General features: G+C 46.8%; 4 protein-coding genes across 4 annotated transcripts; 3 read left to right on the top strand and 1 right to left on the bottom strand.

Moving 5' to 3' along the window:
- Positions 1–111: 111 nt before the first annotated feature.
- Positions 112–2422, top strand: E1B28_013021 (uncharacterized protein). The gene is made up of 8 exons (XM_043158170.1): positions 112–290; positions 349–786; positions 863–1105; positions 1164–1196; positions 1256–1369; positions 1433–1552; positions 1607–1714; positions 1774–2422. Exons 2-8 carry the CDS (start codon positions 500–502, stop codon positions 2159–2161), a joined length of 1293 nt encoding a protein of 430 aa, XP_043003513.1. The 5' UTR covers positions 112–290; positions 349–499; the 3' UTR covers positions 2162–2422.
- Positions 2423–3140: 718 nt separating this feature from the next.
- Positions 3141–4209, bottom strand: E1B28_013020 (uncharacterized protein; the record flags this gene model as incomplete). Its single annotated transcript, XM_043158169.1, has 7 exons — positions 3141–3353; positions 3420–3534; positions 3593–3680; positions 3743–3877; positions 3936–4014; positions 4085–4106; positions 4163–4209. 7 exons carry the CDS (start codon positions 4207–4209, stop codon positions 3141–3143), a joined length of 699 nt encoding a protein of 232 aa, XP_043003512.1.
- A 1307-nt stretch (positions 4210–5516) lies between these two features.
- Positions 5517–8186, top strand: E1B28_013019 (uncharacterized protein). The gene is made up of 3 exons (XM_043158168.1): positions 5517–5889; positions 5965–6327; positions 6379–8186. The coding sequence occupies exon 3, from the start codon at positions 6578–6580 to the stop codon at positions 8129–8131; it is 1554 nt and encodes a 517-aa protein (XP_043003511.1). The 5' UTR covers positions 5517–5889; positions 5965–6327; positions 6379–6577; the 3' UTR covers positions 8132–8186.
- Positions 8187–24565: 16379 nt separating this feature from the next.
- Positions 24566–26125, top strand: E1B28_013018 (uncharacterized protein; the record flags this gene model as incomplete). The annotated part of the gene is made up of 1 exon (XM_043158167.1): positions 24566–26125. Exon 1 carries the CDS (start codon positions 24578–24580, stop codon positions 26123–26125), a length of 1548 nt encoding a protein of 515 aa, XP_043003510.1. The 5' UTR covers positions 24566–24577.
- Between the last annotated feature and the right edge of the window lie 910 nt (positions 26126–27035).

The raw sequence follows: 27035 nt of genomic DNA, 5'->3' as shown, positions 1-27035 counted from the left end.
TCGAGTCCAAGTTGTCTTTTGGTCCGCTTAACTGTGCGAAATTCTTTCCCTTTTTATCCAACAGATAAGATAACGCCTGATCCGGTAACGGTTTATCGCGTTCTCAGTCACTCTCTCCAACACGTTTTTTTTTCTGATCTTTCGCTTCAAGGTAAATTTCCTTCTCGGTCTTTGCAGAGCGGCCGTCTAATCTGCACTTACATCCGTCACGACCTCGGACTCGTACCTGCCAGCGGGCCTTCGCTGGCCCACATACACCATGTCTCTTCATCCATTACTGATCAAATGCTGTGCGTTGTATCAACGTTGTATTGCAGTTGAACTTGAAGATCGATCCACTGCATCCAGGCCGAAAGGGCACTACAAGGACAGAGATCAGTCTTGGCACATAGGCCTAGACTGTTCAAATCAGCATCTTTTTCTGATGCATCTGAGTTGTAACTTGTGGAAGCTGATGTTATCTTTTTCGTAGGCTGTCGATCATCATGGTCCAGCCTTGATGATCATGTTAGATATGTTGGAGACGAAGACACAAGTTTTAGGTGCTTACGGACCATCATTGGCAACAAAAACATCCCCGCAAACCCGACGTGTTTGGATTATGGGAACATTCACATTTCCTCCTTGGTTTTCTTCGACGTGCTGGTACAACTACACTTCATTTCCTCGCTCCTTTTTTTACTGTCCTCCTTTTGACAAGTTGGTCATGTTATGCCCTAGCGCGCCAGCTCTGATCCACTCTTTAACCTTAACCTTCATGGTCAATCGGCAGTTTTACTTCACCCTGTAAGTCATTGTCCATAGATGATATCTGTCTTTCTTTCTCCCTTGAGTCCCAGACTTACTAAATGTCCCCGTGCAGGCTGATATCATATCTCGCTGTACTTCCTTTCTCCCATGGCCTTCAAGTTGATATTGAGCCCACTGTCACAGCTGGAGCTTCTTCTTTAGTAACGTGGACTCGAGATTCAACATCTGATCCTAGCGCATTCGGACTGGTCTCGTCGAGCTTGAATTCCGACACCGGGAAGCTTGGAGATCTGGTTGCTGTATTGGCTGGAGAGGCGAAGAGGGGGACAGCGCAAGTGGTGTTTCCGAGTGCGGGGTGAGTAGAATATATCTTTGATGGTAACCTCCAACAACTGACCCATTCCGGAATTTAGACAGTTCCTGTTGCTAGCAGTGCAGGAAACAAAGTACGTTTAGCCTGCAAATCCCACCATGGTTTTCCTCACTTAACTGGTTTCTAATTTAGAACAGTGGGAAGCCAGCCAACTTTGGCACGATTGATACCCAACGGAAAGCAGGTATCGTCAGTGGGTAACGTGGCACCAATCAATAAAAATCCTCCTCAGATTACGACGCGGACGTGAGTCTCCTCCGTCGAAGTCGGATCCTGCGTCTAATGATGACTGTACACTTCCGATAACAGCAGTACTTCCAAGACGACTGTATCCTCGTCCAAAGCGACTGTATCCCCGTCCAGGACGACTCGGAGCGTTATTCAAACGACAAAAATCGTGATATTACCGGTATCAACTGAGCCTAGCAGGTGAGATTGGTTCAGTGACTTTGCAGCCTTTACATGACAGTCTCATGATATCAGCTCTGAAATCAGTCAGACCTCTAAACCGGACTCGACTTCGACACGCGATAGGGGTACCGGTACTACTACCACCATTACGCCGCAAGATACGAGGATGTCCTTACCCAGGTGCGTTACTGACTCATCCTGGAGACATCTGGAGCGCTGACCGATCACCTCCCTACTAGTGTGACTCCTTCCCCAACAATATCTGATACCAACAAAACCGCCTCCCCAACGCCACAACCAACTGATTCAGATGTTTCTCGAACACGGTCGAACACCTTCTCATCATCATCGCCTGAGTCTACCATAGTCAGCTCTCCTCCGATGATACCTCTTCCCTCCCCGACGGGACCTCAAGAATCCAAACGCAGTTGCAAGGAGGACTCCACATGCTTTCGTGGACATGGCGCAACTATCGTAGGCACCATAACTGGAGTGTTTCTTGTGGCGGTAGTCCTTCTCGAGTACTTGCGTTACCAACGGTTCAAGGCGCGGAGACGACTGAAAAAGTTTGGGGAGAGATTTTTTGGGGAGAAATTGTCTCCTGTCAGAGATCCCGTATCTGCTTAGGGATATCAGGGTCAGGTACATGCGTATTTGCTTAGGGCGGCTGATGTGGTCACTGTAGGTACTCCATGGTCCACTCGTACTTAGACCGTCCGATTGGGGAGCAGAGCAGCCCCAAGCCTTCCCACACTCCGCACTCATCCTTATTCATTTATATGTCCGTCTGTATGGGCGGAGAGGTCGTGCGTTCTCCTGGTTTCCTTTCTCTGTAACTCCTCCATTCCTTTATCTTCGTATAAGTTCTTGCCGTATTTAACTGCGGAGGTTACTTCAGACTCGAATCATAAATCGAGAACTTGAAGGTTTCTAAAAAGAAAGTATGAAGATGTTATGAGCATGGTCAGAGTCAAGTTTAAAGAAAACGGAACGGCGCCTGGCGAACTAGCGACTCTGATATCGATAATGAGGAAGATAAAACTCTTCGTTTCCGTGTTGGTTGTCAAGGGGCGCCGCTTGAGGCCGTGTTCGGGACTTACCACTCAAAAAATCAAACTATCTACGCTCAAACAATATAAAGAGGCCGCACCATAGGAAAGATAGGCTCGCACACAACACTAACCATGAATTAACACAATCAAAATAGTTAGCACCAGGCCCCCATAAGACCTAAGCCTAGTATACAAATTAACAAACTGTTTGACTTAGAGATTGACTTATACTCATAATCACATTTGATATAGTGAGATTGAGATTGAGATTTAAATATGTTTGAGATTATTGAGATTTTCTCTTCAATTTGAGCCATGATTTTATTTGAGATTTTTTGAGATAATGAAAGAGGTTTATTTGAGATAATAGCATGTAATTTTTTGAGCTAATAAAACATTGGAAAGGCCACTATTATTGAGATCATTGAGATTATCTTAAGATATCTTGAGACAGATCTCGCGACATTAAGATCTTTGAGCAAAATGCATGCAACAGCAGCAGCAACTCAGTTTGTGAGACGATTACCACAGTATTCCTAACGGTCTACCTGCAGTCACACCACAGACGACGATGATGACTCAGTATTCCTATTCCTCTCGCTGACTTCAACTTGACCATAAACATGGTCCCCTTCAGCCTGAGAAACTCGAGACAAGTCCGGGAACTGAATATCTGATATACGAGCCCCCGCAGCCATGCTCTCCCAGTCTCCAGCAGATTTTTTACCATAATGTGCTTGAACAATGCTCAATGCTGGAGCGATACCCTGCAAAAACAACCAAAACTAGTCAGTCCACACAACCATGAATTAGAAAAAGCTTGAACCACGAACAGCAATCAAAACTGCTGTTGGTTGTAAATCAACTACAAGGACTATTGTTTCTTGGTTTGAGAATAAAGCGACATTTGCAGCAAGGAATAGTGGATAAGTGATTCCTGATTCCAGGCTATGACAATATAAAGGGAAGTCAGTGTGGAAGAACATGAGCTCAACAAGGAACACACATGATGGTAACGATCCTTCGATAAAACCTTGTGATATGACCGCCCATGAGAGTTCTTGCTTCACGAGTAGTCCACCATATCCGTGCAGCTATTCGGAGGAAGGAAACACTCAGTTGATGGGAAAGGTTTTTGATTGAATGAATTGCAAACCTGTGAGAAGGGTGATGAGCAGATTCACACCAGCAGCAGCTCCGTTGTATCCGAGCTTTATATCTGCTGCCATTTCATAAATTTTGCGAGAGCCCGAGGAACTTAGTAACATAATGACAGTGATAAGGCCAAGTGCTTCATTTGATGTATTAGCCCCCGGCAATTGCAAAGCAGTAGAAGTATGAGGGCGTACTGTTTGTAGCGGCTGCAAGGAACCCGAGAATTATGAGGAGGGGTTTGGACGAGCCCCAGACTAGGTAACACCGGTGAATCTAGGGTAGGTCCATAAGTTATGTATGTTATATAAAAGGAGGATGTATAGGAAAAACCTGAGACTCGCACCAGAAGAATATCTGCTAGGATGCTAGTTTAAAGTATTGTATCAGTTCTTTACTTTGAGTCAATGAATAGCGGGCTCACTTCGCTGAGATGAGAAGAAAACCAGGTCTCAGGGTGCTAGTCACCATGGGCAGTGGGTGGATTACAGGCCTCAATACAAGTACTGGTAGTGAAGCTATCCACATACCTATCTACTGTCGTGTTGTATAGGTCATCTGTTCCAAATTCGAATACCCTTTCCAAGTCGCCCGTTTTAGCTGAATCAAAGAAGACAATTGTCTGCCGAACAATGGAAAACGTAGTGAAAATGACCATTAGTGTACCGACGATGAACAGCAATATAGCCGTCCAAAGGAAGAGCCTTGGTAGATTGGCAGAGCTATTGCATTTCCTCCTTTTCACCAGAATACGGATATACAAAATGAATAGGAGGACGTAAAAGCCTGAGGTTGTGTAAATTTGTTGCTCCCTGTGAGAAACGAGTCAAAGGTGACGGACCATATGCAAGAAACATGAGCTACAACCCAGTAATGTGAACCTTCCGACTCCCTATGAAAGGCAATGAAGGGAGACGCTTACCGATAGGGTGGCAATAGGAAAGACCACAACAGTCTTTACAGTAACCAAGTCGGCCAATGAGATGCCCCGACCTGTCATCTTGGTCCTGAGGCTGAAGAGCGAAATGGCTTTGGTATCTCAACTCGCAGAAAAACCTTTATATCAGCGAAAAGATTCACGGGTTGCGACCTCAGGAAAGTTCTGGCTGATCATTGAGGACAAGGGACTGTCACTTACTAGGTTGGGAGTCGAGGTGATATTGCATCTGTTTCAATAATCTAAAAGCTCTGCGCACCGTTATAGTCATCATTTAGCATTGCTTTGCTTCACTACAGCCTCGTTCTAACTTGTCTGTGATTGAGTGCTAGGCATCAAGAGTCGAAACGGGTAGGTGCAGGCGGCTTAGTATTTAAGAGGTAGTAGGGTACTTTGATGATGGTTGTCACTACTATCAGAGATAATGACTAAGTCTTGATTCCAGAACAGCTATTGAGGCGGCCCGCAAAGATGGTGGATTTCAAAGTCCGAAGAAATAAAGGCGAGGCTCATGGGAAGCAAACAGGTGCTGTCATGGAGAACAGCTTCGGAGATGCACGATCACCAAATAAATCCAAGCCAGGTTGCAGAAGTCAGGGCTGTGTCGGGATTGGAAGCGGGATTCGGGAACACAGCGTGACAGCATCAGAAGAAAGGACCGCCTCGCAATTTATCAAGTTGCCTCTAGATGAAGCTATCTTCAGTCAATGATAACCCTGTGTTGAGCCTGCTGACATGACTAGCTCTGTAAGATGATCACCTTCCGAAATGAAAGCAAACTGTTGTCACGTTCACGTGCTCTTGGTTGCTTAACGGCCGGGCCTTCAGACCATTACACGTGGGTTGACGGATGAGCGCCGCAGATCGGCGTTGCATCTTCCTCTCTCCCACCTCCCGAAGTGCTTCAAAGGCGTACATGGTCAACGTGGAGTCGAGGTGTTGGTAACTCGTTGCAATCTGTCTCTTTCCGTTCCGGTTCGCCTATCCCCCCCAGCGTTCACAAACATTTTCCCTTTTTTCACGTCTCTTCTTTGCTTTCGAACTTAAAGAACTGCTTCTGTCCAGGATAGCTCGTGGTTGAAGGAAAACAGGAACAGCCTGGCGCCGTTGTGGAATTTTTGGCTTAGAGTGACTGAGAAGCGAAAGAAGGAGCTGAATGTCTGTCGATGGTCAGTGAGATGACGGTAGGATGGAAAACAGTGGTCGTCAGCAAGGTATGTCTCTTATGTTCCAGTCTTTCGGATATTCCTCTATTATAGTCGATTAATCAGACTCGGTTTGTCTATCAGGATGGTACTCTCTTCGAAGTGCAGCAAATTCCGTCGAGAAGAATATCTGCCGTATGGGGTTTTTTCACCAACCACTACGCGATCCTGTTCGTCCTCCATGAACGTCGCAGACGCCTGGCTCTAGTGGATTGCCAGGTGAAGAAGTGTCAGGATGCGAAGAGAAGGCTGTGGCGTTGATTTCTCTGCGCAAAGTTTCCAAGTATCCCTCAAAGCACCTTGTTCACAACACTGATACAACGAGTTCAAATACAACAACCAATCACCTCGAATGACTGCCGCCGTTACGAGTAAATCATCTCCGAACTCTCCGTGTTCAATATATTGTCCTCCACTGCAGATTTAGATTGCCTGAGCTAATGAAAGGTGTGTCGTCTTAGTTTAGTTTTCTGTGAGGTTTTGACCTTCTGAACGAAGGCTTCCCTTCACATCCCAAACTGAGGCTATCTTTCAAGCCCTACAGTTCCCCTCCCAAAGTACGTTGGTTGAACCTGATCCATAGTTTCCGCCCGAGACCATCCGAGACTGCTATCCCCGAGACTGCCGAAGTGGGACAATGTCATAAAACAAGGCAGGCCCCTTTCTTTGCATTCACCATTCCCCTTTGCCAACCACCATGACCACGATTGGAAGCCTCGCCCCCGAAACTATCATACACATCCTCAGAACCGCCTCTCAGCTCGAGCTACAACAGAATGCTTTCGACAACTTGCCCCTCACTATTCCCAACTGTTCGGAGGTTTCTCGACGATGGCGTTCCATAGTGTCCAAGGCACCCACTGTCTTCACGAACATTATTGTTCCATTTGAGATTCTACGAATCCACAATTACAGCATCCGAAGCTGGATCAATTTCTGGCTGGAACATTCGAAACCACTTCCAATAACCCTGCTATCGATCTTGCCTCGTAGTCTGGAATGTGAAGATTTTGAGGCATTCCGTCAGATGTGGTGCGATTTCATCATCCCCAACGTTTCCCGGCTTGAAAGATACCACTTCCATCTCCGGACGATCCGCTTTACGCACCAATCGCAGTATGCGTTTCTACGGGCATTGCGACATGTCGATGCCCCGATTCTCAACGATATCCATATTCGGGTTGGTTGCGAAAAAGACCGCCGGCTCTATAAGCCACTGTATTCCCTCTTCAGGTCCATTCCGAACCTGCGTAAGGTAGTCCTTTATGGCTTCGACAGACTGCCTCCCTTAACACATGAACTCCGGGAACTCGACATTTATCGCGTTGAGTTATCCAATACTTCATTTCAACGGCTTGCAACCGTTTGTCAAAGGTTAGAGGTCTTAACCCTCCGGTCTATTTGGGTTTCCAAAGGTTCATTATCGGATGATTCTCCAACACCGATTAAAATGGACTCTCTTCGAACCTTGACTCTCAACTTTGAGGATGTCGGGCCCTTCGTCAAGAACGCAAATCTGAGCAAACATTATCTCACACACGTCCTAGCTCCGAACCTGGAATACCTCGAGGTCTCACCCGCGGAGCTCAGTAGAATCAATTTGTTCAACATGCTTCCGAACCCTTCGTCGCTCACGAGTTTGAGAACACTCAAACTAGTTGGAGTTTCTAAAACCGTACAACGACAAACAGTCTCAGGAGATATGGATAATTCTATTTGGTTCAAGAGCCTCCCCTCTTCCAACGTTGTAGAGGAGATCCATCTCTCCCATTCGTCAGGTGAGGTACTCGGAATTGATTTTCCGATTCCAGACTCGAGCGGGGAACCCCGAAGTGGGGATGAACTCAGGGATATGGAGAGGTTAAGTGATATTTACTACATCGGAAGGTCGCAAAAATACGAACCCAATCCCGTAGTTGATTCAATGCGGCCATCCTCCTCCACCGCTTCGTTGACAAATCTGAAATCCCTCACGGTGGAAACGTTGGTAGCGGAAGATATGGTTTGGATGTGCCGTCTTATAACTGTAAGACCTACGATTCGGATGGTTTGGTTGTCTGAATCGGCGTTGTTGACGTTACGCACAAGTCTTATTCTTTGGGAGGATCGAGATTCTGGAAGGTCCTTTATAAAGATTCAGAAACCGGGATATATGGGCTGTGAATTTAAAGAACATGTTGAGGAGAAGGGGGTTGATGTTGAGAGATGGGTGAAGGAGAGGGTTGAGTTGAGGATTCTTGGTTCGTCGTAGTGATAACGAGCGAAGGAGAATTATTATTGTCAGCATGGTGAATCCAGTTCAATACTCCTACTATACTAAGCATAAGTGTTTCAATGATTGTTACACTAGGTCCATGGATACTTCATATGTCCAACAGTGTAGTGCTTCGCCCCGCTTATATCTCATTATATTTACTGAGGTTGAGAGACTGTCATTGAGAACAGAACATTAGCCCATGTCAAGAGACGTAATTCTCGGACACATTATCAAGCGTGTAATTCAAGTTTGTGGCCCACTTAAATCCTTTCCCTTCATCAAGAAAATTTACCAAAGATCTACCATCAAAAGCCATCAAGTTCATTGTTAGAATTCGAATATTCACGGCTCCCCATTTTGACCAAAGTTTTGACTCGCGAGCCGTGGCTCAGGCGTGTATGTTATTATTAAGCGAGCCATGCTGGTCGCCAGTATCACGGAATCCGCTTAGAAAGAAGAAAAAAACTCCAGTTCATTTACTTGCTAACATCCATGTAAGAGTACTAGAATCAACAAATAATGCAGGAGTCCATACGAAGTCACCATAGCCGGGCCGGCTCCCGGACTCGGTTGTATAGCCCCTTTCTCAAACACCACATCCTCGGTCGGTTGCGGTTCTTTGCCTGCCATTATCTCAAAATATCCAGATTCCAGCCCTTCGAACCCGATGATGATATATGATAATTGATATGCGAGCGGACTTAACTATACATTTCCGGATTCCGGTGAAAACAACGTCCGAGAACTTTCAATTAATCACCACCCCCGCATATCCTGGAGTACTTTCGATAACATATTGAACAAGCGAACATGCACCGCCATGACTTACTTATATCTGGTTTAATGAGTCACGACTGACATTAATCTACTTAATAAACCCTTCTATTCCAGATGTCGAGTATGGCAATCTGAGGTGACTAGCGTCAAACTGATCGGTTGCTCAAGTGAACCTTATTCGGGGGCCATTCAGGCCTCAGCGTCCAACTGCTCTGCGCAAACGTATGTTGCATCCCTGGAAACAGTTGATCCGCAAGGTTTCCTCTTTATGCCCCGGTTCGTTGAAATCATAACTCAAACTAGAGAGCTCCTTCGAGATTTGAGAATTGAAGAGGGCCCCATGAAATGGAGAACTACTCCCTGGCATTGATTGACATCCCATGCGCTGACACATTGCTCCACTCTCTAAATTTCACTGCTTCGTCCTGTGCATCTCGATCTGTCCTTCCTTTGAACCTATTCTGTCGTCCTCGTGTCATATGTCCGAGTTTTTGGGCCTCCACATTTGGACCGACTCCACTTTTGATAGATATCTCCGTGCACGTTCGCCTTCCATGATCGTGTCGAATAACTGCGGTGGGCATTAGTTGCAATATTCTAGACAGGCGAGGTCAAGGTCTTCGTGGAATAATGTGTCGGAATGTTCTAGTTAATGATTTTCTATGGCTAAGCTCGCTGGGTCAGAATGAAAGACGTTCACTATGCTGTTGAGGCTGGGAAGATGGTGATGCAATCTAAATTCAATCGGAACACAGGAGGGGCCATGTCCCATCAAGCCTTCCTCCAATAAGCATAAGGGCTTCATCCTAATATGTCGTTAATTATCTTTTAAGGTCCATTCAGCCTTTCGTTTGCGTGTCAACTTCTGACTCAGTTGTCTTCGCCGCTATGTACGTTCTCTCTCCACTTATCTCACCAGATAGGAGGTAGACAAATTCCGGAAGGTCAGAACGCGAGTGGACAGGATGATGATATCACTGGGACCCACCGTTACTTTGTACTATTACTTTCAACAATCATTACACCTCTAGGCGCAGGTGCTAATTTAATATAAATGGAAGTGATCACCTCCTCCAAAACCTCATCTCCCAACCAGTTTCCAGTGCAGCCTTCTCACTGGGAAGACACCCGGCATCCTTCATTAGAACCCACCCGAGTCTTCACCTCGTCAATATGCTCTGCATTACCGTTACACCTTTATCTGCTACATGCAACGCCACTTCCGTCTATCCCAAATCATCGAGGCAGGGGCCACAGGCTCAATCGAGAGCATCGGGCAGCAGAGACGCCCAATGCTGTCACTGTGGATGGCGGGGAGATCATTCTCCACACTGTCCGTTCAAGGGATGAGTTTGAATATAGAAGGTATGCTTTCCGGGCGCTTAGATCATACTTAATCTAACCGAACTGTGCCAAACAGCGGCTTATCACTTTTCCTGGAAACCGTGTTTGAATTTTTATAATCCGAAAGATTTCCGAGTTACTAGATAGAAACTCGTAGTCCCGAATATACCATGTATTCTAGCCGATATCACCGATTGTTACTGGACGCCGTTTGTCCAGCCCGGCTGATGTCTTCGAACTTTACTTGCCCTAACACTGGCAGTCCGTCCGAGTCAGTCTACGATACTTTCTACGTTGACCACCTCTATCCCACATCACTCTAGTGTTCTCATCGGCGCGTTCGGCGTGGTTCGGCGCGGTTCGTACCGGTTTGGGTTCCGGCGGGTCGCCGGAACCATTGAGGGATGCGGTTCGGGCCGGAGAACCCGACCCAAACCGTTTAAACCATGGGTTCACGAAATTTTTTCTTTTTTTTTACAACAAAAATGGGTAGAATGGGTAGCTAGACTGTTAATATGTTACGTAGTGCAAGAAAACACGTTATACTATGGAATTACAGGCTACGTAGGTAAAGGAAGCTCCCCAAAAGTTTCGCCATACTCTGCCAGTCCAAGAGTCTCAGAAAGCACTGTTCCGGCCACCAACTCCTCCAACTCAGCTTTTTCGCGTTCAATATCGAGGTGTGCAGTGAAATTAAGCTCCAGCATGACCTGGCCATTCCGTTTGTACGAAAATTTGAGAATTTGAAGTGCCTCCATGATGTTGGGATCAAGGAGGTTCCTGAGGTCCGACTTCGTCAACTTGGCGGACGAAAACACCCGCTCGCATGGAACGGATGTCCCTTGAATTGGGAGATAATCGAGAGCGGTAAGGTAAACTCTCAGAAAACGTGTAGCAGTCATCTGTAAATGAGAATATCAGTCCTTGAACTCGGTTCCTTGGTGTGAACAACTTACCCCCCACTGCTCGAAGATGTCCTCAGAGGTTATGGGCTCAGCAAGGTAGGCATCTACTTCGGCCTCCGCACTGAGAGGACGTCGTGAGCCGGAGTTTTGACCATCCCGTAAGATATCAGTGGCCCAATCGCCTGTTGCACTCCCCGTAAATGGATCAGCACTACGCTCGTCGCCATGAAGATCCTTTTGCTGCCAATGGCTTGTCAGTTGACGACGAATGGTGCAAAATAGGGCTTCCCATACTCTGACCACATCCACAAACGCCCGCTTGATCCTTTAGTAGTGTTGCGGGTATTTAGCCTGTATATATCCCATTTTAATATTGGGGACTACGACTGTATTGGAGAGTAAGTGCTGGCAGGTAAGTCATGCTTTGCGACTCACTCATAGACAAGAAGTACGCCGGAACTTTGATGAGATGATCATAATAATTGTCGAGTTTAGCGATAGCAGCATCGATGGCCTCTGCGACGTTCGGACACTTCACTCTAAGTTCATCTAACCGATCTGTCATTGCGTTGAATGATGATAGAGCCTTGCACAATGTCGGTACCCGCTCAGAAGATAAACGCTGTTGGAAAGCGTGAGGGATTTGAAGGAGTTCGGTCACATCCTCAATCGCTCTCCATTCGGCCTTATGGAGTTGTTGGTTGGCTTTGATCTCGTGGTAGGTGGGATCGTTGAGGAAGCGGTCGATGGCCTGAGTTAAGGAATCAGAAAGATAAAAAGCACATAATGTGGATTGTTACTTGCTGGACGAAGTTGCTTGAGCCTTACTAGCATTAAATGGGAAGAAGACCACCTATTTACTATGTCTTTTAGCAGCTTGAGGTCTTTCCCTATTGTTCTCTGTGCCCAAATCTGCATCCTTGCACGACGGGTCCCGCTAGAACGCAACTGAATCATGGTCAAAGATAGCAATGAGGTATAAATAGGGAACTTACTACTCGGATAAGTTCTCGACAACGAGTGAATAATCCAACATCTGGAACAGCGGGGTCACCGTCCCATGTGTACCTGTTTGCAAGATCTATATTCTCGATGACGTCCATTGTGGCGCTGACGGCAAGGTGGACAATGTGGGCGAAACATCTGTCCGAGGAAAAATGGAGTATTGACAAACAAGACCAGTTCCATACGTACCTGATATGATTCTCTTCAGGATTGAAGTCTACCCCTCTGTCGGCAAGTTGTTCAGAGATTGCATACATCATAGTATCATTATTACTAGCATTGTCGACCGTGATGTAGCCAACCTATGTAAGAGAATGTCATACATGTAACATGTCAAAAAAGAGCGACATACCTTTTCAGCTAGTTCAAGACGATTGATGATCTTCATAAACGCTAAGGCAAGATGGTGCCCTGTATGGCTCTCTGGAAGGCCAAAAAATCCGATCAACTCTGATCGCAATCGAAGCTGTTTCCTGCCGTGATTTCCCTCTTTCTCATCAATCCAGGTAGCGACGACTGCGACGAAGGGGAACAAGGTGATATCCGACCACCCATCCATTGAAAAGGAAACTTTGCCCTTGACGTCCTGGAAGTATGAATGAGAAAAACGTCTGAAAGGCGAGATATACAGAAGACTCGCACCCTTAGCTCCGTTTTTAGATTGTGCATGTGAACAATCCATGCCTCCATCACCATATCCCGCACGGTTGTGGCATGTGGAATGTCATGCGGGTTGAGGGTTTCACACAGCAACAAAAGGATGTTCCTGAACCTGGGAGAATCAAGAAGACAAAATGGCTGAGAAATGAAGTTCAGTATTCAGATGATTTGAAATGTCGCTAAAGTACCTACCAAATCCTCAGCGATAACGAGCTCCATAAGAGCATCCACAAAAAGGCGGTGCGTGAAATGTTGGCGGTTGAGATTGTCGTCAACTTGCTGTCCTCTCTCGATACGATATGCATGCAGGATATCGGGTACTTTGCCCGTAGAGTGGATGTGGATCCCCATTTGATCGCATGCCTTGATCCATGCATCGGTGTGTTTCACGATAAGGTGGTTTCGTCTTGTCGCCGTGTTTGTGCCGCGTCCATAGCGGGCCTCTTTTCCAGCAGCACTACCAGAATTCAGTCAGCTTCAGTCTAACGACAAGAATATTTGATACCTACAGGCAGAAACGACAGTAGTCCTCGGAGTTGGGGTCCTTTGGGTTTACCGGAACCATAAAATCGTGGACATCTCTGCACCTGGTCTTGTCATCCTTTGCGAGGCGGCTACCGGCTTTCCGTTTAGGCGTTGGAAGGTCTGCGAGAGTGCCATTCCTGACATGTGCGGGCTGACGCCTGATACGAACGTCGGGAGATCGGACAAAAGTATTTGTGGCGTGCCATCTTGGAGGTTGGGGATGTCGTCCATCCCGAGTTAGACTGTCTTCCTCTACATCAATCGACTCATCTTCATCACCTGGATCAGCATAAGAACTGCCACCGAAGGTGATGGTACGCGCTGGTCGGGGGCTGGGAGTGTGAGGGTTACCCTCCTCCTCGTCGTCGAGCTCGTCCTCTTCCTCGTCGTCATTCACATCAACAAAAGAAGGATCGCCGTCATCGTCTGCCAAAAGATAACGTCAATGATGAATGAAAGCTGGAATAGTTGGAACTTGCCTTTTATGACTTTCCCAACTTCCTTTCCTTTTCCTTTTGACGTCTGGTTGGGATGAGCTTTGACTGGCTTTAGGAACTTAAGAAAACACAGAGTGATAACGTGCTCACTGGATCCAGTAGACCTGTCCCCGGTACGAGACCCCACCGCATGCAATTCACCTGCCATTTCATCGAAAGTGAACTCCCCAGAATTGGAATCTGAATCTGAATAAGAACAGAGGGTTGAAAGCATGAGTTAGCCTGAAATTCAAATACTCAAAAGTAAAACGCACCATCAGCAAACTGAGCCGCCTTCTTTTTGCGTCCTAGAGGTGCATCAACTCCCATCACCGTCACTGGGAGACGGTTGCGGTTTGGAGTGTGGGTTCTAGCAGAGCGACGGAGATTAGGTTCTGGGGTGGCCGGGACCTCGTCTGTGAGAGAAGATCTGAGCATTGCTATAAACTATACGAGGGGTGATACACACTTTGGAGACCAAAAAATTCTAAAGTTTTGTCAGGGGTAGTCTGACGACCATCTGAAATAGCTGAATCTAGTACGACATTTGGTCAGACGACGAGAAACCAAGCCAAAGCGCAAACTATACGTATAGAAACGACAGAGGGCGATACCCTCCGTGCAACGGGAGCATGGACAACGTGTTCTTGAACCTGTTCTATGAAAACAAAGATTTTGAATAAGTAACAGTAACGGAGCAAACATAAACGATTGAACTTACGATCCACCAAGATGTCCTCATAGGGACGCGGCTTAGAAGCAGCTACGACATCGTGAGTGAGGGTACGACTTTTTTCGCATGCTTTAGGACGTGGAACCAACGGTCCTATAGGTTCTATGAATTTGTGAGAAGAAGAAAGAACAGAAATGAGCCAGAACAAACCAGTGGAAGAGTCGGGGGCAGCAGCAGCCCTACGCCCACGTTTGGTAGGCACTTGTTGTACATCTGACACGAGGTCAGTAACGACGAAGAAATATGAATGACAGGCAGAATGGTACCTTCAGTTGCTCCAGAAGTCGTTGCATTGGGGTGACCTGCGTGAAGTGGGTAAGAAAATTGATGGGAATGAACAAGAGATAACACGTACCACTAGCTTTTTTCCCTTTCTTCTTGGGGGGCATGGTCGCTTGGTAGCGGAATTACGACTGGCAGAGGGCTTTTAATGATCCGAGTTGTGACCAGTGACCATCGCATCATGCCTTGACTGCATGGAGAATACTGAGGTCAGAGAAACCCAATGTACGGCAATTAGTTCTTGAGGATTCGCGTAAAGGCAGAGTACACTCACATATGAGAATAAAAACAGACAATTTGACTCGATTTCAGGGGGTTGTAGTAGATGTTATCTCCGAATATCAACAACTTATGTCCCTCATGCCCTTCGCTTGAATCCTCGCCATTGTCAATATGGCCTCCAGACCAAATCGTGCAGCTTGTGGCCTTCGCTTGAGTCCACGGCATTGTGAATGAGGCTGCTCTTGACCAAATCGTACAGCTTGTGCCTTCGCTTGAGTCCACGGCATTGTGAATGAGGCTGCTCCTGACCAAATCGTGCATCTGCCAAAATTAAGCGAAATTATCAACACGTTATAATATGTGTTTAAGCTGGCTATGCATACCTTATTATACTGATAGACAATTTTTCCGGGGTTGTGAAGGCATACTCGTTATGGATGCCTATTTGAGGATCTGGTAGGTGGCCGTCCAGGTTCAATTCAGGGTAAGCTTCACTATCAACATAGTCTTACCGTTGATTTATATGGATAGGATGCAGGGTTGTACGCCTAAAGGTTACACTCTGTTCACAAGTACGTATCCAGTATCCTAGTCAGACCATGACGAACTGGCAGAAGCGGGGCGATTTGGAAAGGATAAGGGCAATACACCTGATTTCCTGTGTATTACGGACATCTAATGCGGCATAATCAGTAAGATGAATGCGAGCTAGAGAATCCCGACGCATACCTTGGGCTCGGAATCGAGCGGGATGAATGATGAACACACAAGCTGCTTTTCCTCTTGCTCGTCACCTCCCACCCACCCTTTTCGATCGTTATCTACCTCTGTAAACGACTCTCCTGGACACCAGCATGGCCTAGTTACCCCTCAATGCGAGTTAGGTAGCGGGTATCAGGGCGGCGATGCAAGATCCCTGACAGCAATCAACGGGCATTATCAAGGCTTTCAGAGCGCTTCCTTGGATATATGGCGCAAGCCATCCTAGGAAGACCTCATTAAGCCTTGAATGCACGAGTTCGCGGCGGAGGTAGGAGAGGAATTGGGGCAATGTGATCGGTACAAATCTGTACGCTCCAGTGGGTAATGGTGAATGTCGGAAAGTCGATGAACAGTTCGCTGACGTTGGAAGGGTGTCAATATTCCTCCAAGTCGAGACCTAGAAAGCAGATGAAAGATGGTCAGTAACAGTACCAAGCGACGTGAGATATGCTAGGACTTTTCAAAGAAAAAGACGACTTCGACGTCTATTTTGGATCTCTCCTCACTCAGTTATGTTCATACTGTTTCATACTTTAATTATTTCGATTCTAGACTAGCTACTATACTGTAAAACAACGGAATGGCAGACTTACCGTTCACGATGATGGTGGTTCTAGGAAGATGGTGGCATGAATTGTTTCCCACGCGAGTCATCGTAGTTGTTGTTCCGCATTGGGCAGTTTCGTCGCAGTCCCACGATGTGCTGACCGGGAATTTATTCTCCCGAATTCCCGGTCAGCACATCGTGGGACTGCGACGAAACTGCCCAATGCGGAACAACAACTACGATGACTCGCGTGGGAAACAATTCATGCCACCATCTTCCTAGAACCACCATCATCAACGAACGCGTTGGGTGGATTATGGTACGTAGGGGTCCGTTTCTCATAGTATGTAGAGTAGATAGTTAAAATACACGAACTATTTCATTATGAGTGCGAGAGAAATGAAGCAGGAGCAAAAAAAGCCCCATCTTACTTCGTTAACAACAAAAAACCCTAATGATAGTGCTGATGGTCGATTTTATAGGCTCAGCTCACGCAGTTCAGGTTCAGTCGTCCATAGAGGTTCTGAATTAACATGGTATGTGATTTTTACTCTAGGGAATGGTTGGCTGGCTGAGTTTTATAGGCTTCAGATGCTCACTCGTTTCTCGATCTCGAAGCTGAACACGATAGTAGTGACTCCCAGGAGTTCGAGGACGATTTAGACTTCGATGGTAAGTATTGTTACATTGCATTTCAGTATCTTATTGCTAAATGATGTACTGTAGGTTTTCTCGATGATCAGGATCACGACGAAACCGAACCTCAGCCTGCACGCATACCCAACCCAGAGGAGCCAGAAGGACCGTCATTTATAGACTATCTAGAAGCTCGTTACATCAACAGAACTCTATCATTACCAAGTATCGAAGAGACCGACAATTTGAACCAAGGGCGGCTAAGTGTAGCTGGATGGCAGAAAGGAAGATTGAGTGGGAAGGAGTGGTTGAAAGACAACGCAAAAGAGAAAAGGACTGCCCCTCGTGAGGCTGCTGTCGGTGAATGGGTCCAGATCCGGTCTGGAAGCTACAAGGGCGATGTAGGATTGGTTTCAGAAACGCGAGGCCCAAGGTCCCTCGTTCTGCTTGTTCCATGGCTGGACACCAATTACGCGGCAGAAGGATCTTCTCGAAAGCGCAAGAGACTTGCTACACGGCCTCTACCTCAGCTTTTTGACCCTCGTAGCTTCCCAGAATCCATATTGGTCGATGCCGAGGCTTCTAAGTACAAGCATCTTTGAAAAACCTTCGTTCATGGGCTCCTCGTTTCCTCTTACTCCAATTCCACCCTTGTACCCACGACAACTATTCCTCCTCGACTCGAAGCACATTTCAATCGAACAAAACATCCTCTTGTTAATGAGTATCCCATGCCTTATCCGGCAGACTGGGTTCTCGCTGCTGGCGACAAGATCCTTCCGTCCAAACCCTCCTTGAGTACGATCCCTGGGTCATTCAAGTACTTAAATGCACGTCTAGACCCGAAGCAGCCCCAGACTTGTACGGTTGCCTTTGAAGATGGCGATTATGCCCTTCCTGTTCGCCAGGTTCGCAAAGTTGTCGATCCTGGAGATTTTGTTTGAGTTATGGGCGGTATTCAGAAAGGGAAGGAAGGACTCGTCATCACATCCAGAAACGGTATACTGGAGGTGGCTCAAGACGACGCTGATCGAAGCCTTGTGAGTTTCATTTTATTTCATCTCAAGCTACAATACTGATTATCGTCTAGTTCAAAGTCTATCTCAACTCGACCGAGACAATTGTGTCCACGAACACCGCAACACCTTGGGTGGGGGCAACTGTGGCCATGCAATGGGGTCCTTACACATTTAGACAGTGCATCGTCAAGGATGTCGTACGGCAGGAACGGCGGGAGGGTAGACGCTTAATGCTGAGCGTTTACGTGCTTAAGCTACAATGTCACGCCCTTCTCGACCATGACAATGTTGTGGAAAGTAGTAGTGGAATGAGGCTCGTTGACTGGCGACCTCTAACTAAGGTTCAAGAGCGAATTTACGGTGTTGGACCCTCAATGTCAGTTGGGAAGGAACCTTGGATAGGCACGAAAGTACGGGTCATCCGCTCTCACTTCAAGGGTGTGACCGGTACAGTTCAGGAAGTCACTCTGGACCGGTCTCCTATGCCCAAGTCTGGTTTACTTTTGAAAGTAGAGCTGGATCTGTTCCAGGCGCATCGAAGTCAACCTGTCCATGTACTCGACTACAGCTACGTTGTGGAACTCAATTCGCAAAAGTTCCTCAATGTCTGGCGTCCGCTTGGTCATGGCCATGAATTCTGGCTCCCTCGCGAAGGTCTACGGAACCCGGTCGATACCCTCAAGGCCATCGATGTGAGCTATGTCCCGTCGAACTCTTTGGTTCCTGGTACTCCCCTTCCATCACGCGATGAGATGATTGAGATGCTAGCGACCGGAGAAGATGCATGGAATCCACAGTCACCCACATGGAATCCAGCACCACGTTCACCCACGCCTCAACCTGCAGGAGAGGCTCCACCTTGGGATCTAGAGTGGGATGCATCTACTTTCTCTGCTACCAACAAGAATCCTTATGTGGCAGCTATTCTTGCCCGACTCAATGCTGCAGGAGAAGACACGTCTGAAAGTGCACCAGCAAACTTGGCAGAGGAAGCGGCGGCAGCTCCTACTTGTCCTACACCTCCACCTCCACCTCCACCACCCTCATACTGGTTCTCCCAAGCGGGCCTGGTGAATATCGAGTTTCAAATCAGTCTCAAGAGCACTGGAAAAGACGAGTGGGTCACCCTCGTTCAGCCTGTCTCTGTCGACGACAAGCCCGCTGTCCGCTTTTTGAGAGACGGCACTCTCGTCCGTCAAATCGATGACATCAGGATGCCCCATGACGCTATCAAGCCTAGCACTGAGAAAAGCTTAATGGTGGTGGTTGGTGGTGCCTCTGAAAACATCGGGAAGCTCGTGCGACGCTTGGGCAACTTTTATTTGGGAGAGAAGACCGAAGACAAGCACCGAATCATTGTTGGAGTCATCAAGAAGAACACCATGCGCGACGAACAACTGTCTGAAGAACACCTGGAATTGGATCCTAGGAGCGATTTAGTAAGGGTGAAGGAGACGGATAAAGAAAGGGCGAGGTTCAGCAAGGATATCAAGGCAGTTCGTGACGTTATTTTGGTTAGCAATGGACGTAGGGCTGAGATATGCCCCGTTTCTTGATTTCTTCCCGTTTCACATCCGCTTTGGACTGTAGATAGACACTTCTTGTAGCCATAGGTTCCATTCCTTGCTGGTGGCATCAAGTTCTCTGATCTGACGTTCGCCTCGAGTTCCGTGCAATGGCTTTCTCAAAAGGAACCGGCCTGATGATGTTTAGGTGTATTGCAAATGAACTCATCGTTCTGGCAATCAATGTTGCTGTTCTTCTACCTGCTGTATATTATCAATCGACATCGGCCATTTCTACAAGCCCCGTAGCTTTCCCCCTCTATCTCTCCCCTTTCTATTTATCCAAAAATGACCCTTTTGACATGCGTTTTGTGGATAGGACTTGGCCCATTCATCCCTGCAAACCTTTGGTACCCCAGCGAAAAGGCAGTTACCGTCCGAAAACACCTTGAAGCTAACCTCAAGGACAAGGATTCCAAGTTTCGTCTTATCTTGATTTAGACAGTTCGCTAACCATTGCCATTTCAGATCAAAGGCTATATAAGCGACAGTTGGAACCTCGGTAATTCCTGACGTTACAGGACATGCTCGAAAGCTCCGGGTTTCTCTGGAAGACTTGAACCGACTCCAATCTGAATGAGAAGATATTGTGGGACGAGCGAAAAAGCTCGCGGAAGTAGACGATATTCGGCAACATATCCTGAAAGCCGCTTCAGGTTCTAGGCGAAGTCCAACCAGCGATGTTTGAGGATGTCTTTGACAAGGAGCTAGCCAAGTACGACAAGTTCATTAAACTGATGAACGATCTACAGCCACGGCAAGGACAGCTACTCAACTCGATTAGAGTAAGTGGAATAGCTTTTGCTCTGACTGTGAACCGGGTCTTAAGTCATTGTAGGCAGAACACAAGCTGTTCATCCAATCACGGAAGGATGTCACGACCGTCGAAGAGAGAGAAAGGGCTCACATAATGATGGAGGTACTTGGAAGCCTCTTAAACCGCCTTTTGTGGATGTATTTGGGCAGGAATATGGATGTCAGGATGTGGTAAGTCCTTTCCTGTTTCCTCCTCATTCGTTGCATTCATCGTTTCTGATTCATCCTTGTCTTGGATTGTAGAGCTGTAATCTTCATGTCCATGGGTACACCGACCGTCCGTCGAGATGCACGAGCAACGTTCAGCTCCCCATCGATCGTCGGAATCATCATGGCTGTCGGAAATGTCGGCCAATCTCCCCTCCCATACAACAGAATGCGACACCTTCCTCTCCCGATAATGCGACTTAGTTGACTATGCTACAAGGTTCTTTTTGCACTTTAAACAGTGCTACGGAGCGATATTTATCGTATTAAGAACTAGAGTGAGCCCGAATTGCTAGTTAAAGCTAGTGCCGCTAGTAGAATGTGCCGTAGGCGCAGCTAGACCAGTTAGAGGATAATGCGACTTAGTTGACTATGCTACAAGGTTCTTTTTGCACTTTAAACAGTGCTACGGAGCGATATTTATCGTATTAAGAACTAGAGTGAGCCCGAATTGCTAGTTAAAGCTAGTGCCGCTAGTAGAATGTGCCGTAGGCGCAGCTAGACCAGTTAGAGAGAGCCGTAGATCGTGTCAGAAAACTGTAGGACCGTTCGAAACCTGTAGAACACTATGAGCAGAGGACTTAAGCGGTAATTCACCGAGTTCTACTCTCTACATTCTACTAGGCACTGGCATATCAAGGGATTGTACTATTAGAAGACTTGTAGTCTTCACAGAACCGTTCGTAGCAGAACTTAACAAAGTCAAAAGACCTTCATACTAGGAGTACCTACTTCTACGGGGGATTTAGTTGACAAGAAATCGGACATAGGACCACACAGACTAGGAGAAATTTGATATGACCGTAGATCGAGTCCCGATCTGAGGAAAAGACAAAAAGACATGATACAGATCCCAGATCACAGATAGAGTACCCAGGAACCAGGCAGGAGTGAACAACAGATCTTGGAGTCCGCGCTGTTCATGTGCTATGGCGATTTGGAACTCTGGATCCATATGCTGGAACTACTTGGACACACAAAGTCCATATGATTTGATAACGTCGAAATGCAGGATAAGGTCCGTAGGAAGGAAACACCATATGGTATGCCTATGTAGGTCCATTCCGCATGCTGAAACAAGAATGAAGAACGGTCCAGATTGGTCCAAAACATATGATTCGAATACGGAAAAGCTCCGTAGACAAGATTCTGCACATGTAGCGGCCCCTAGCGATAAGATTTCGCATGGAATCGTAGCTACAGTGCATTATTTTTAGAGATAAAACAAGTAGAGATAGGATTACAAAGCTAGCGTAGAAGTAGTATAAAAGCAGCTCATGTATCCGTAGATAAAAGAGTACTACCCGTGCGTAGGAAAGTCCTGAGTGGGTTGCCCGTGAGTAACTGCTCTTGACACCAATAGAGAGAGATTTGCCCTGTCATTGTGCAGTGATAAGATAAGATTTGATTTGAACTATACGAGACCGTCGAGGTCAAAACTAGAGAACTATCCGTCCATAGGCCGCCGAGGTCTTGATTACTGTTTCGTGATCCGTCGAGGGTCTTAGCGTTCGTGTCCGCCGAGGACTTAGTTTTCGTGTCCGTCGAGGGCAATAGTCTCCAATCGTTCGAATTAGTCTTACCGTAGACGAAATTCATAGTCCCACTTAGTCCACTGGACAATAAACAGAGCCCCTACAAACCCTAGAGTCCCCGTAGCTGTGGTGTTTTACACTTGCAGTTACACATTGATTTCATAAGAACTTCATATGATATTGAGACTGTGATCTTGTGCGTAACCTTTGCCAAGCAGTCCACCCTTGCAATCTTTCCTGGTGTGTAGAGTTATTGATAGACTTTACACGGAGGTTTACTAGTTTTTGGGTTGATTTGGTGTTGGTGCTACTCCCGTAGCTCTGATATTAGGTTGACTCTTGAGTGGTATACTTCGCCCATTACCGAGATGGCGGTTTCACATCGCACGAAGTCCACAAAGATGCGCATCTCTGGGAGTTTGGCGATTCCGGCGGGATACTCATCGTGGTTAACGATGAAGAACCTAAGGATTTCGTCGCGTATTCCATCGATCAGGGAATGAGTTGGAAGGAATACAAATTTGTAGGTGAGGGGGAGAGGAAGGTCCGGGTGAGGTATCTCGTTACGGTGCCTGCGGATAATAGTAGGAAGTTTATCTTGTTTGGAGAGCGTGCTGGTGGGGAGGGATCTGTAGCGATTCCGATTGATTTCTCGTCATTGATGAGTAGATAGTGTGAGTTTTCCCCCGGAAGAATTTGACAACAGCTGATCTTTGTTGCGGCTTTCAGGTGTCTTGGACCCAGACGATCTCAATCACGATCCCTTTGAACTGTGGAGTCCTAGTGAAGGGAGGAATGAAAGATGTGTCTTTGGGCGATAGGTGAGCGTTCTTGTTGCATTCTTTTCGTTTGCTACGGTGGAGTATTGACATTTCCATATAGAAGCTCTACCATCACCGTCTGCCAGATGCAATGTGCTACGTCGGTGATGGACTGGAGAATGAAGAAAGAGTCAAGATTGTCGATAACTGCCCTTGCGTTGAGAGCGACTTTGAATGGTCCGGTTCTCACAGGTTTTCACGTCGGCGAGATGCGTTAGAGTCCTGTCGCTAAGAACTCGTATCATTTCTCCCGGTCATTTTACAATGGGTACAAGAAAATAGCTAGCTCAAGGTTCGCTTTTCGTCATACATCCCTATATTCTTCAATGAACCCTTTCATTTCGTTCACAACCTGATCGATAGACATAGCCGGAAGGTCGTATCGTTCTCGATGTCGCAAACCGCCTTCGAAGTCGTTAATGGATATCAAAACAGCAAAAAAAAAGCGAACGGACTCACAATCGCAAGGTACTGTCGACACTTGATATCCGGCGATCTTGAGCTTAGAATGCAGTATCGATTCTGGACGCTAGTTAGCAGAAAGCATGGACATGGGATCGAGAGCCAACCCGTTCGATGGCACCAACGGAGCTTCGTCTTGTAAACCTCTACCAGCTCACTTTCATCCAAATGGCAGTTTTGTTGATGCTCCACAAGTCTTCGCTCCAGATTGTTTGTCCTGCCTAACTTCACGAATTCCTCTTTGCCTACAAGAAGATAAACCCATCCCTCCCCATCACTGTCCGAAATTCTTCGACGAATCTTCGCCTCGAACGCTGTTTGCAGCTTGGTGTCCATGAATGACGATACGAGAATGCTTGGTCTGGATAGAATACGGTAGGTTGAACAACGCCAATCGTCCATTTTGGGACGGTAGAGTAAACTTCCACATACGCCTACAAATATCCATGCTCGACAATTCCAAAGACAGTTTCCAGTCCTGTCTTTAATTCTCCTGCTCTTTCACATAGTCGTACATCGCATTCGCACTCCCGTATACCCACCCCGACGTACATCGATAGATGAAAGTGATCCGATTGTTTATTCGCAGGAGAACGACTACAGACTACCTACTCCATACTGTATCTAATAAAACAGACCTCCTGTGGTACCAATGAAGATTTCCGAGATGTAGTACGCCTACTGTACCAAAAAAAACTATAAAAAAAAATCTCAGACCCAGTGGGTCGGGCGTTTCAAAAAGCCGTTTTGCCGCGCCGAAACCGTTTTGTATTCGGTTTCTCGGCAAAACGGATTGCCGAACTATTTCGGCATCTCGGTTCGTGTTTCGGTTTCAAACCGGTTTCGAACCGAACTGATGGGAACACTACATCACTCCCTGAAGACCTGAATGCTAACCAACATTCCCCGCCATACGCTAACGTGAAGTACATTCAGAAAATCCAGCATCGCCCAGATCTTAGGTCCGACCAGAGGGCTGTACAGGACATTTGTAGGCGATTGTCCGAGTGACTCACAACGTTTGATCTCGGTAGCTCGCTTTCTGGGGTTCTAACCCCCCTACTCGGTAGTTCCCGGATCGTGACGTGATCAGGGGCAAGCAACTTAAGCGCCCGTTTTGTTTTTGTTTGACTCGTCCACCATGGCGATTGAAAGCTTGGCCCCCGAAACCCTTATACACATCCTCAAAATCGTCTCTCAGCTCGAGTTCCAACAAGATGAAGCCGTCTACTTGCACAATACTATTCTCAAATGTGCTGAGGTTTCCCGACGATGGCGCTCCATCGTGCTCGGGGCACCCACTCTCTTCACCCACTTCATCATCTCATTCGGACTTTTGAAAGCCGCAAATTGCAACATGCACAAATGTATCGGCTTTTGGCTGGAACACTCGAAACCACTTCCGGTAACCATTCTATTGCGATTTTTGCCTCCTTTCTCGGACCCTGCAGGTTTCACGGCATTCCATGACCTGTGGAACACCTCCATCGCCCCTAACATCTACCGGTTTGGAGGAATCCATTTCCAGCTTCCGCATCCAGAGATAACTCCACCTTACACCTCTTTCTCATTACTATCCCCCCTCGAACGTGTCCACGCTCCGACTCTCAATAATATCGTCATTCAACGTAAAAATTCCTCACATTGTGTACAGGCCATTTACCCTCCCTTCAAGTCTACTCCGAACTTGCGTAAGGTAGTCGTTCGCGGCTCGGACATATTTCCCTTAACGAAGGAATTACAAGAGCTCAATATTCATCACTTCCCTTTATCCGATACTTTGTTTCGAGAGCTCGCATCTGATTGTCAGAGGCTAGAGGTCTTATCCCTCTGGTCTATTTCTCTTATTAGATCCTCTCCGTTGGGTGAAAGGTTTCACTGGAAAAAGCCGATTGAAATGAACTCTCTTCGATCCTTGATACTCGAATTTAGGGACGCTCAACTCGAGGACCTTTTTGAGCTCAATAGCATTGTAAACCACCGCAAATCCGTCCTCACATATGTTCTTGCTCCCAGCCTGGAATACCTAGAGGTCTGCCTTAACGATCTCAAAAACATCAATCTGGCGAATATTCTTCCAGACCCTTCGTCACTCACGAGTTTGAGAAAGCTCAAACTTTTGAGAATTCCTAGGAGAGTCCAAGGCGCAACGGCAGTGGGAGATATGGATCATTCTACTTGGTTTAGGAACCTTCCCACTACCCACACTATAGAGGAGATCCATCTCTCCCATTCGTCGGGTGACGTACTTGGAATTGATTTCCCGTTTGCAGACGGGGATGACCTTGGCCTTCAAAATTCTCATATGCCGGTTGGGTCAGATGATATCTATTACGTTGGATGGTCGCGCAGTCACGAATCCGGTCCGTTAGTTGATCCGTCCACCGGTTCGTTCAAGAATCTGAAAACCGTCACGTTGGATACGTTCGAGCCGGAAAACATGGTTTGGTTGTGCCGTCTTCTGAGTGTAAGACCCACAATCCAGACAGTCTGGTTGACTACATTGGCGTTGTCAACGCTACGTAGGAGACTTGTTCTTTTAGAGGATGAAGAGCTTGGAGCATGGTTCATCAAGATCAAGAAACAGAGATGTTTGGCGTTCATACTGGGTCACGATGAGGAGAAGGGGTTTGATGCTGAGAAATGGGTAAAGGAGAGGGTCGAGTTGAAGGTTTATGAAGCTTCCTAGATATACATGTACAACTGTTCTGACTCGGACTCAGACCAAAAACGAATTTATACCATCACAAAACGGACCGGATTGTTGTTGGAGAATATATACAACTAACCGTACCGACATTCACCTTTACCCTCAACATCTCGGATGATTTTAATCCCCCAAACCCTTATACACCGACACCTAAGCTCAACAGTATGCTGAGGTCAGGCGATGTCCAGTATCTCCAGCATCCCGGAAGGAAAAACTACGAAACTCGTCGTGGTAGCCGATACAATGTTATCATCCACTTGCACTAGTTTGTTCAAAAATTTGAAATCCATCACGGTGCGTACGTATCTTGTTTGGTTGTGCAGTCTTGTGGCCATAAGGCCCACGATTCGGACAGTCTGTATGGTACTTAAACACGTCAAAAAATCATAATTTGGCTCAAGTTTGACTGTCTGAATCGGCCTTGTCGACGTTACGCACAGATCGTGATCCATTGGAGAATTTGTGGAGAATTGGGGAGGATGGTTCCTCAAATTTGGTATCGGAAGTTGATCGGGGTGAAGGAAGATGGGGAGTTGAACGTTGAACGTTGAACGGTTGGGATTGCTGTAGTGATATTTATTTAATGAGCGTCATTAACACATTGGCAGAACGCTTGAAATTTGAAACACCGAGGACGCCGTTGCCGTTCCAGCGGCAATCATTACGGCTTATCACGGCAATAAAATGCCGCGATCTCTTTTCTCTCCTGCCAGTGGAAGTACACATGGCGGCCAAAACTCGACCAGATTATCACTTTCTAGTATTATCGCTCCCCTTGTCTGCCTGGCTACTTTAGTTCAGATATCCGGTTATTGATCCACGGACGTCGGATAGTTACTGGTTGTTTATATTTATGCTCTCGACGGACTGGAGATGTCAGAGACGTCAA

The sequence above is a fragment of the Marasmius oreades genome, chromosome 9 (assembly GCF_018924745.1).
Source record: "Marasmius oreades isolate 03SP1 chromosome 9, whole genome shotgun sequence".
NCBI classification, from domain to species: domain Eukaryota; kingdom Fungi; phylum Basidiomycota; class Agaricomycetes; order Agaricales; family Marasmiaceae; genus Marasmius; species Marasmius oreades.
The sequence above is the reverse complement of the archived record's forward strand: the minus strand, read 5'-3'. Positions and strand labels throughout refer to the sequence as shown.